Source organism: Uloborus diversus, chromosome 5 (assembly GCF_026930045.1).
Source record: "Uloborus diversus isolate 005 chromosome 5, Udiv.v.3.1, whole genome shotgun sequence".
In the NCBI taxonomy this organism is placed as follows: Eukaryota; Metazoa; Arthropoda; class Arachnida; order Araneae; family Uloboridae; genus Uloborus; species Uloborus diversus.
In genome coordinates this window covers 160,663,384-160,675,712 of record NC_072735.1, presented here as the reverse complement: position 1 = coordinate 160,675,712, position 12,329 = coordinate 160,663,384, and the positions used below count along the sequence as shown (strand labels likewise).

Here is a 12,329-nt window from a genome sequence, read left to right as displayed (position 1 = left end):
ACAATTTTGTAGCTACTTGTTTCAGTGTCGATGTTTTATAATGTAAAAAATCAAAATGATCAAATATTTACCAGCAGCAAAAGTAGTCTGAAAATTAATGTTGCTTTTTAGATTATCTTTTAGAATCTCTTAAAGGAAATGTTTCACGTTTTAAGTTTTAACACCTGTATATGCATTAATTTTTCATGTTACATTTTACTTTACATATGATTTTCATTTCAGACGCAAACGTAGAGATGTTAATAGTGATCCAGACGAGAAGCGAAAGAAATCTCTTGAAAGAAACAGGTAAGCGTTTTATCTATTTTTTCTATAATTTATATTCTAAAACTATCATTTTTAACTTACCGCAATATTTAGGGTTACTCTGTGAAAGTATTTAAAAAGTCAACTTTTTTTTTAAATGTACCAGTTACATAATTTTATTTTGCATTACACATTTGAATCAAAATACTTAAGCTCACTATGTGCATAAGATTACATTTCTTATTAACTGTTTATAGTTTATTAACTGTTAGTAGTTTTACCTGTAGCCAAGGCATCAATATAAAATTACTGTTATTAGTAGGTAGAAAGACCAAGACTAAAATGAAAATAAAATTGAATAGAAGTTTGCAAGATCTATCTACATTTGGCTAAGAGTTCTTTTTCATTTTAGTTTAGGGTTGTTTATCATTAGTAAAATAAATTTGGTGATCCCAACCAAAACGAAAATCTTTACTAGAATTAAGAAGTTATGAAAAGCTAAACTCCCAAATGAAAATGTTGACAAAACTATAAAAATAGCTTATTAATCAATGAAATACAAATCTTACTACAAAGGGAACTCCAAGCAAGGACAAATGAGATTCTAAAAATATTCTGTGCTATGTTCAACCATAGTTGCAGTATTTAATGTGCAATGAGTGTGCTTGTCATACATCTTATAATTTAGGGGGAGTCTGTACATATTTGTATATACAGTAAAACCCCTCATAACAGACACCCCTCTTATGTGGGCAGTTTTTAATTCCCCCACAGTGAGGCATTCATCCCTTGTGCGATTTGCTCAAGGATGTCCGTAATCCGTTTGCAATAATGAGCGATCCTTTTCTAGCTGTCACATACACTGTTATCGTTTAAGCTGTAGTTAAAATTTCTGCAAGTGTTATCAATCTTTCTAAGCACTATGTGCATGCGTACACTAGCATCGTTTTTACCTACTTTGTGGATTATCCGCAAATTCGCTTGTCTGCATTTGCCATGCCTTCCTATTCCGCAGATAATCGGGAGTTTACTGTATTTTAAAAAATCCTAATAAAATAGCGCTGATACTATATTTAAAAATTACTAAATCAAAAAGTACTGCAGTTTAAGTGTAAAATGTAAAGAAATTTAATGTTAAGAGTAAGAAATAAATAAAATAAAATAAGTTAAAACGATTATAAAACCTTCATCCTGCAGATTCCCCTGTTCTAAGGACAAAAAATGTTTGTCTCACTCGTATCTGCCCCAGAGGTTTTACTGTAAACATTTTTAAACAAATATATATATTTTTTTTAATCAAGTATTTAGAAACTACTTTTTTATATATATTTACTCGAGTCCTTGTTAAAAATGCATTATTCATTGCACAAATATGATTTAAGAAATTTTTTTTAGCCAATTCCTCCTTTCATTATTCCAAAGATAGGGTGAGTAAAGTTGATGTTAAATTTATTACAAATCTCATTAATATATTTTCATAATATAATTCTTGATACAGGGCTGCTGCAATCAGGTGTAGAGAGAAACGAAAACAGTGGATTACCAATCTGGAAAAAAAAGCTGATGAACTTGCTCGTACTAATACTCAGTTACAGGTAATATGTACTTTAATATCTTAATCTTTAAAAAACACTTGATTCTTTTTAATCTCTATTGGTTTTTAAAAATCCGTTAATAAAAGGAACAACCTGAATAAAGCATTTTAAATATAACTCTTAAAAATATTTTTCAACTTTTTTTAAATTAACTATATGTGAGAATAGATGCATGTTCATTCATGTATAATAGATATGCATGTTTTTTATGGAAGTATATTTGTGAAGTTTGTTTTCAACCAGCAATATATTTTGCTGTTTTTCAGCAACATAACAATGTTTTCTCTCACATGAAGTTAATCATGAGTATATTTTTGTATTATCTCTTTCAGCATGAAGTTACAACACTGAGAAATGAAGTTGCTCACTTAAAAACTATGCTTTTGGCTCACAAAGATTGTCCTGTAACACTCCAACAGAAAGCTTCTGGTTATGAGGCTGATAGAGATAATTGTAAGTATCTTTTCAGCTTGACTTTATCATTCATATGTACTGGAATTATTAATTCTAATATTTTTCTAAATGTTTCTTTATTTGTTCCAGGGTTGGCAAAAACCCGGGTTTTTGAAAAAGCCCATAGACTTAGGTTTTTTTTTTAAATAGAACCAAAAAAAAACAACTAAAGCTGGGTTTTTTAAAATAAAATGTGGTTTTTTTTTTTTTTTTTCCTTTTTTTAACTTAGATTAGCTTATTTTATGTTTAATTAAAATAAATAATAAACTTTATTTTCGGAACCATGATAACATCAAACTTTCTTGGACTTCGCCGAAAATTGCTTGCTGGGTTTTGAGATTTCAATCTCTTTGCATCTTGTAAATATTTTGATATTTTTGGCAATCAGAAGTTATTTTGACACACTCTACCATAGATTAGCTTATTTTTTGTTTAATATTAATAGATAAGAGACTACTTTTTTTTTTTTTTCAAAACCATGGCAAAATTGAACTTACTCGCACTTCGCGGAAAATTGCTTGTCGTGTTTGAGATTACAATCTTTTTGCATCCTGTTAATATTTTGATATTTTTGGCAATCGGAAAATATTTTGGCATACGCCACCATAGATTAGCTTATTTTTTGTTTAATTTTAATAGGTAATAAACTACTTTTTTTTCGAAACCATGGCAACATTGAACTTACTCGCACTTCGCGATCTTTTTGCATCTTGTTAATGTTATGATATTTTTGGCAATCGGAAGTTATTTTGACATAACACCTCCTTAGATTAGCTTATTTTTTGGTTAATTTTAATAGACAATTAATTTTTATATTTTTGGTACCATAGCAACATTGAACTTTCTCGCACTTCGCGGAAAGTGCTTGTCGTGTTTGAGATTTCAATCTTTTTGCATCTTGTAAATAATTTGATATTTTTGTCAATCAGAAGTTATTTTGACACACTCCATAAATGATTAGCTTATTTTTTGTTTTATTTTAATGGATAAGAGACTACTTTTTTTTCAAAACCATGGCAACATTAAACTTACTCGCACTTCGCGGAAAATTGCTTGTCGTGTTTGAGATTTCAATCTTTTTGCATCTTGTTAATATTTTGATATTTTCGGCAATCGGAAGTTATTTTGGCACACGCCACTATAGATTAGCTTATTTTTTGTTTAATTTTAATAAGTAATAAACTACTTTTTTTTTTTCGAAACCATGGCAACATTGAACTTACTCGCACTTTGCGATCTTTTTGCATCTTGTTAATGTTATGATTTTTTGGCAATCGGAAGTTATTTTGGCATACGCCATCATAGAATAGCTTATTTTTTGTTTAATTTTAATAGATAATAATCTTTCTTATTTTTGGAACCATAGCAGCATTGCACTTACTCGAACTTCGCGAGGAATTGCTTTTTGTCTTTGAGATTTCAATCTTTTTGCATCTTGTACATATTTTCATATTTTGCGCAATCGAATGTTATTTTCACATATGCTATCCTAGACTAGCATATTTTATGTTCAATTTTAGTCATGTTTAGTTTTAGAGAATTTTTTTTTTTTTTTTTTTGGAAATTATTCCAACAGTGAACATACTTCGCGAAAATTTGATTCTCGTGTGCAAGATTTCAATCCTGTTGCATCTTGTAATTATTTTAATATTTTTTAAAATTGGAAGCTGTTTTGACATGTGCTGCCTCAAATTTTCTTATTTAATTTTATTTTTTAAACTAAAAAACTTTGTATTCTTATTTTTTTAAGTACTCATAATGAGTATTTTCAATTTGAAAATATAGCTCGATGAATCTAAACTTACACATTTATTTATTACATTAAGTTATTCGGTAAAAGCAGGCTCAAATTTACATTCAGTGTATTTATCGCTTAAGCATCATTTATATATTTTTGGGTATGGTGACTTCAATAAAAAAAATTTCTTTCTCACTAATTTTTATATCTACTTGAAGACAGTTACAATATTTTTTTGGTGCAAGAACAAATAATACATACATATGAAGAAATGATTTGGATACTTAGCATACTAATAAATGATTTGGCAAACCTCTAATATTTTTGAGCTTAGTCAGTTAGTAGCATAGCCAGAAATTAACTCCTGCTTTGGTGTTTGGTTATAAACTCTCATATGTATATAACTTACCATATTTAGGCTGGAAATATGTGTAAAAACCAAGGGCTGTGGAGGGGGAGGGGGACTTCCTGGCCTCCAAACTATATCTTCTTGTCTTGCGGTACCTTATATCAAAATGAATTCTCTTTAAACTGGTTATGTGAAAGATTTTGTAAACTACTATGTGCTAAGGTGTTGACTGTAATAACTGTATCTAAAAAGTCTTTATTAGGTATGCACTGATTGATGGGTCACTTGGGTGATTATTTTTAACTAGCCAGTTTTTACCTGTTAAGTAGTAGAAAATTTATTTTACAATTAAAGTTACTCTGTAAGATGGTCAGTTGCATGCTTGCTTGTCACCCCCCCCCCCATCGAAATGTTTGTGTGAATAATATAATTCAATGGATAAGAAGTTTAGATGTACAGATGGTGATAAGGATTTATCATTAAAAATCATTATTTTATATAATTAACGAATTATCTTCACGTATTTATTGCCAGGCAGCTAATTTGCCTTTTGGTGCTACCCTGGGTTTAACTATGAATGGTTCTCCCAAGGTCCTCTTTTTAATCCTAACTGGTCCTCTTTGGTCCCCTTTTTGATTCAAAGTGGTCCTCTTTTACCCCTTTCTATGGCTAAAATGTGTTGGGAGCCCTGAACATATTGTAGCCTAAGTATATACACAAAGGGCAAAAATTGTCTTGGGGTAAAAAAAAAGCTGGAAAACTAGTTAAAATTCAGCGTTATCTGAAGAAAAGTATAAAAGACGACGAAACCCAAGAATGCTGAAGTTTCAGATTTTTTAGTTTCCATGCTTACCAACAGTTAAGGCAAAGTTACTTCTCGAATGATAAAACCAATTGTTCGTTTTTAATTATTTTTTTTTCTTTTGCATTTTACTTTATTGTATTTCATTTTGTTATGCAAAACTACTGTAGAACCTCAAATAGTTTAAATCAAGTAGTTCAATTTGTTTTTCTGTGTTTACTAAATTCCAGCTTAATCAAGACTTTTCTTTGAATTTTATAATGCCTGTTTTTCTATTTCTGTGTACAGAGTAACTAATATTAAACTTTTTCTTAAGATAATGAAAATACTGTACTATCCTATTCTGTTTTCTGTCTGACCGTTTGTAAACCTGTTAATTTCTTAAAAAAATATACCTTGTTTATACGAAATTTGTGAGGTGTTGGTTTGCGGAATATAATTCATATGAAAGCCTTTTAGCTAGAGTAGTTTACTCTGTACAATCTACAAATATTGAGAAAATAAGATGTGACAGGACTTAGTCAAGATAATTTGAGTTATTTATTGACCAGTTAAAGAAAGAAGTTCATTTTTTATGTCCATTGTCTGTGGTAAAGACCAAATGAAAAAGAAGTTTAAAGTGTAAAAGTATTTAAATTAATTATTTTTTTAAAAACTTCTCAGAAAATTTTTAAAAAACCCAAAAGTGGGCTAAATAATGGGGTTTTTTTAAAAGGGTTTTTTCAAAAAAACCCATTGGGTCCAATCCGGCCAACTCTGATTTGTTCTCTAAGCAGATCCAATAGTATGCACCAAAATGTTGATAATAACTACTAAAATTTAGTACATTCACCCTATTTGGGGCCTCACTTTTTTAGGAGCCGCTCCCTCCTACGGTAAATCCATACTCACTATACTGACATGCTAAGCACAAAAGTCGTATCTATTCTTTTTGTCAAAATTGAGTTACCGTCACCAGGTGGTTCTTTGTCACATATTTCACCTAAATACAATATTTTATGGACACCTGTCGATGGGAATTGTTAAAAAAACAAAAAACAATTAACTTGCATCTGAATCGAATACATGGAGGCACACAACTTTAAACGGTAATTTCTTCTTTTGAACTGAAATGCAGATACAACTTTTGTGCTTAGCACGGCAGTATAGGAATAAGGCTTTTTTAAATTGTAAGATAGCCTAAAATATAATATTTCAAATTGTTCCATCATCATCCAACTCTCTAAACTGTAGAGTTAAAAAGGAAAAAGAAAGAAAAGTGCAAAAACCTAACATTTTTGGGTGATTATATAAAAATATTTCGTTTTTACCCCATATGGTATGCAATCTTGACTTAGGTACTTGTCAGTGTGTTACCTGAACTCATTTAATTATAACTGGGATCAGGCTACAATATTTTGATATCATGGCATTCAAAATAAAACAAAATATTTAGTCTTTTACTTGATAAAATTCATTTACTGTTTTGTTATTACATTCAATTTTTTTTTTTTTTTTTTGGAAATTCTATATTCCATTTTAGTTTAGTGGAAAAAATTAGTATTTATTTAAATATTTTGCTGCTGTAAAAAAGCTTCTTGTATTTAAAACTATATTTTGCCCTATTTGCTCTCAATTTTATGGCAAATGTTAGCGGTAAAATTTGGAATGGTAATAAGTCAATAAGTCCCAAAACCATTAAATCTTTTGGAAATCTGAAAAATTGCATATATGTTGCTTAAAATATGATCTACAAACATTAACACTTGCCTTTAAAAACACCAACTAAGGAAAATGTGTTGGGAATAGTCAATCACTTTTGAAAATGAACTTGTTTGATTTCTTTATCAATACATGCTGGATGGATATCTTTTTAGCAGAGATGGACAAAATTATTTGTTAAACTGTTAAATCATACAAGCCAAGAAAAAATGTTTGACGCCATATGAACTATTTCTTGGAGTTTTACGAAAATTTAGTTTATCATGCCTCCTAAAAGATTCTTGTTATAAAAAGTCTGACCAGTCTCAAAGACATTTTTTGTTAAGTGGCCCAGACAATGTGGCGTCCAGAATTTATCAAACCCTGTCAATAAGTATGCATTGACATTTCTGTTAAAACACTTTTGTGCTTAACAAATAATGTGTCGTCTCATTTTCATAAATATTTAACTATAGTTATATTTTTTTACTATATATATTCCCCTTGATTTGTAGCTTTTTTTTATTTTGAGTATGAATTTCACTGTACTTTTTAATTTTTATTAATGAACAAATAAAACTAGATTTTATTTGTCCTGTTCATTCATCTACATTTTTTAGATTAAGTTATTTTAAGAACACAAATTTCTTCGGGCTATTAAGCAAAACTAATTAAATATTTACCCCTACCATTTTTTGAAGGCTGAGGTGAGATATTCTTCTTTTATAATCTAAAATACAGATGGATACATTATTTTAAAACAGGTGTATGCAACAGAAAATATACTCTTCTCAGCTGTAGAAAGGTATCATCCAGATGAAATTGTCAACTATTGATACTGAACAGTTAATACAGTAGAACCTCACTATTCCTGACTAATAGGGGTTCCAGGTCATCCAAATTATTGAAACTGATTTAAATCAAGTGATTTTTTTTAAACAAAATCATTAACTAAAATCAGTTAATTCTATGTTCATAAATTAATTTTGCATTTCCTACAATAAATTGCAGGTGAAGAATTATTTTGAACAGTGAACATGTCACCATTTAAATGTGCACACAATGTACATCTAAATGGCTGTCTGGATTGAGCAAAATCCAGTTTAATAAAGTCTATATTAATGAGAATTAACTGTAAATTTGACAGGTAGCTGGGCTGCTGAGAGCCAAGGTAGGCTCCTTGTCTGTTTGGTTTGCCAGGCTCCCTTCCTCCATAAAACTTATAAAATTTACACTACTCCGAACTGGGGCCCTAGTTTCCAACTAGGCTCTGCTTCACACAGTCTAAGAAAGATTTAATCAAACTTTTCTTCCAATATAGTTACATTCAATAACAACTATAATCCCACTTCCCACTAATAAGTGAGTAGAATAGCACTCAATTCTTCAGTGTAAGAAAATGGTTGTTTTATATGAATCTTATTTAAAAAAAGTAAATAATTATTAAGCTTTTTTTTTTTGGTTTTGGTAATATTTCCTTTTTTTTTCTTTCCAAAACAGTTACTACCATCCGCATCATCACATCTGTCCCAGAGGATGTACAGAGGGTGCCAAACAACTCCGTCATTTCACCATTAAATGTAGAATTCATGGAGATGGACGTAAATTCGGTACAAAGCAGCAGTGACGCATCTTTCACTTCCGATGCAAGTGAGGCGTCCTATCGAGAACGGTAGTAGTGGGGAAATAATTCATTTCAATGCATCTGTGTAACGCATATCTCAAAAATTGTGTTGACATATTTTAAAAATGAGTTACCATGGTGAATTTTTCATTGCATTTTGTACAGTATTTTTTATTTTTGATTATGAGGGTGGATATGACTTTTTCTTTAATGTATACCTGATAGTTTTAAAAAGAGGAATGAATGTGCCTTTTTTACCTTTTCAAATGTAAACAAAAAAAATTAGCTTTGTTTTTAATGTGGAAAAGAAATGAGGCTACATGATGATTTTGGTGTAATGATGTGTTTCTGTATATAGGTTTGAGAGTGAAAGAAATTAAAATAATCCTGAAATACATAATAAATTATCTGGTTTATGGGTATTAATGGAAATGAATAAGCTTTTCTATTATGTTTCTTAAGTTTTTTCTGATATTGGGTCTTTACATTTCCTGAATGTAAAATTGTTGATTGATTGCTAATCATAGCATTTAAAATTTAAATAATGAAAGTTTGATTTGCATTTTGGTTGAAAAACTTGATACTGACAGTAAAAGTGACAGTTATCTACAAATCATAATGAAGTCAATAATATTTTCAATGGCGACAATGTTTAGTGTTACAGCTAATAAATTATCTTCATCCCGTGCTTATTTCATGCTCCAAATCTCTGCATGTATTATAAAAGTGTTTATAATTGAGTGTTTAAAACAACGCCCCTTTAATACTTAATGCCTGTCGTTTTCTTGCTTCTAACAGAGCAAAAGTGAGCCCAAGTTGAGGGGAAAAGGAGAAGTAAATGTTGGTACACCTGCCACTGTCACCTAACAAATGGTATTAAAAATTAATAGGCAGTTTAATTAAGGCAGTGAGAAGCAAAGGGATGTAAGTGGACATTTTCAAGTTTTGAGTTAAAATGGGTTTAAAGATATGGTCATAGGTAGGCTTTTATTGAAAGGTTTTTCTAAATCATGCTGTATAACAGCACCTACCAGGACTACTAGTACTGTCTCTTTCCTCAAGACAGAGAAGAGGTTCACTTACCATGTGTACTGGTAGTCTCCAAATTTTTAATTTTGTGTCTCAATTGGTTAATTTCTAAATTTAAATTTTGAAGTTAACCAATTAACAGTTTGATTTGAATTGTTTGGATTCATTGCCATAGCAATGCCATCCTTGTATTACCGACAGGTAGCTTGAAAGGTGTATCGAAAGTCAACGCAGTCATATGACAAAAGTACACTTTTTGAGGCAAATGCATTAGGCATTTAGTTTTAAGGGGGCATTGGTTTAAAGGGGTTAGAAGCTATGCTACTTTCCTCTTTTGTGAAAACAGTGAAACACACACCCTTGGTTCTTATACAAAAGGCCTTATCATTATGTACATAATGCTGTCATACATTTCCTGTGGGAGCTGCAAATCTTGAACTTAACTGCTGAGCAGTAGAATGTGTTTTCTGTTAAGTACTTACTGGTAATTTGTTAACAATCTTTTCCAAGTCTCACGACAACAGTTTCAACATTCTAAAAATGGTTTTTTAGCATTAGAGACTCAGTCTCAAAATATTACCATAGTTTACTGCTTCCATTATTATGTGTCCTGCTTCTAACCACTGAAAATTCAGTGATTCCTCTTTAAATATTTAGTTATTTAAATATTAGTTAGATCAGATTTTCAGTTTACATAAAAGATGACAAGCTTTTTGTTTTTGCATTGCAAAAGCTGATCGAGACATTATGTTTCATGCTGTTCTGCAAATAGATCCCATTTATTGGGCACTTCGTGGAGTACCATCCTTTCTGTTTACGTAAAGATTATTATGAGCCTGATTGCTATGCTATTAGTTTCAATTCTACCATTATTTCTGAAATAATTATTGAAAGGATGTTTAATAAATTCCAATAGTTGCCATTGGATTCTAAGCATAAGCAATCTCTTGCCACTGTTTTGCATGTGTAAAAACTGATCAGCGAAAAACTTATTAATGTTTATGAATTAAAAAATTTATTCTACAACCCAAAAGACCGAGTTCTTCCCCATAAAGTAGATCATGTTATTTTAAGAATTGCTTATCTACGTTATAAAATATTGAAGGAATTTTTCACTAAACTAGTCCTCTAATTTACAGGGTGTTTCAAAAAAGAATGATCCGATTTGAAATGCATATACAATGAAAACTTTAAAATAGACACTTCAGAATAATTTTAAAATTAATAAATAATCAAGTTTTTGTACATTAAAGGTTCTCTATCTGTCCACCTATGGATGCACGGCATATGTCTACACGGTAGCCCAATACTTCTGCAATCATGTCTGCATCAACTGCTGCTGTTATGTGTGGCTTCAGTTCGTTTTTACAACGCCGTGAAACTCTAGATTTTCCCCTTCCTAATGATACCTTATTTGATGATATGGATTAAAATCTGAATAGTTATAATTTTTTTGAAATTGGGTCATTTTTTTAAAACACCCTGTATATTAATGTTGGTAGACAAGTGAAGTTAATTTCACTTTTATAAAATGAATGTGTGTTTTAATTATGAAGTTGATTTTATTAACTGTTAAGTGTTACACTGTGCCAAGATGAACGGCAATCTATTTTTCGTAAGATTTTTTTTTTTATTGGTCTGAATTTGTTAAAATGTTAATGAAATATCTATTTAAAGTTAATTTAAATCTTGCTCATGATCATTTAACCAAGTTGTTTCAAATTGAAAAATGTGATGAGAATTCTCTCAATCAGTTTCCAGGCTGAATTAAATTTGTCTAGGGGTGGGGGGTTCACTTTTTCTAACAAAAGATAATGATTATCTTAATATTTGAAATCGATTGAATCCTGAAAATCTATCTGTGAAGTATAGTTCATATGTATATATCATTTCATACAATCAGTATTTCTTTTTAAGAGTAACATATGTAAATTTCTCTTGAATGTATTTTTTTCCTGTGTGTTTTAAATTTGTTATTTAAAATGACAGTATGAGGAGATGGAAATCTATTGTAAATATATAGGAAATGAAATAAGATGTTGTAATGCCAATACCATGCATCAGTTGGAGAACAAAATATGCCATGTTGGATTTATATGAATGTCACCATAATACTTATTTCTTGCCATAATTCTATGCAAAGACTTGTAATTAAAATCATAGTAGAAACTCTATAGTGACTTAACTACAATCTTGAACTTTATTACAATTCTAACTTATTTAACGTTGAAATGTTTTTAAGGGTATATTTCAAGTTTTCCCTTCTTGGTCAAGCATTTACTTATTCATTTGTTTGTAATACAAGGATGAAAACTTATAGTATAGAATTTCTAATGTAAAACATACCTTTGTTTGGAAGGTATTGAATACTTGAGCTTTTTCTTTTTAATAAAATATTTGAATTGATCAGGCAAGGCAAAGTTTGTATTGCAGTTGCGATAATACATATACTGTTTTTTTCTTTCTCGTTTTGAATAGCAAATATAATAACCCTGGCTTGTATATTATTTTTCTGTTAAAGACTAGACAGAATGATTTAGAAGGAAAAATTTGATAATTGCTCTTGAAAGTTTTTGATAAATATATTTTGATATTCTGTTCTCTATTTTTCACTGTTTTGTAAAGTACCTGTTTTCAGCAATAATATTTCAATTTGTAAATTTTTATCTTTATTAAACTGTTCTTAGATATTTTTAGTGTAATTGTTTATTTATAATCCACAACAGTTTATATTTTTTTAGTCTAATATTTTGGAATTGAAACCATAATTAAAATGCAAAAAGGCATGTATTTGCAAAATGTACCTAAAGAA

At 29.9% G+C, this 12,329-nt stretch overlaps 1 protein-coding gene across 1 annotated transcript in view; it reads left to right on the top strand.

The window, feature by feature from the left end:
- LOC129223225 (cyclic AMP-dependent transcription factor ATF-7-like) overlaps positions 1-12,200 on the top strand; it is a 38,734-nt gene extending 26,534 nt beyond the window's left edge. Inside the window, exons 8-11 of the mRNA XM_054857790.1 lie at positions 223-288; positions 1,745-1,841; positions 2,174-2,294; positions 8,365-12,200. Of these exons, the coding sequence (XP_054713765.1) occupies positions 223-288; positions 1,745-1,841; positions 2,174-2,294; positions 8,365-8,540 (460 nt within the window). The 3' untranslated portion in view covers positions 8,541-12,200. The remainder of the gene's footprint in view (positions 1-222; positions 289-1,744; positions 1,842-2,173; positions 2,295-8,364) is intronic.
- Positions 12,201-12,329: the final 129 nt, after the last annotated feature.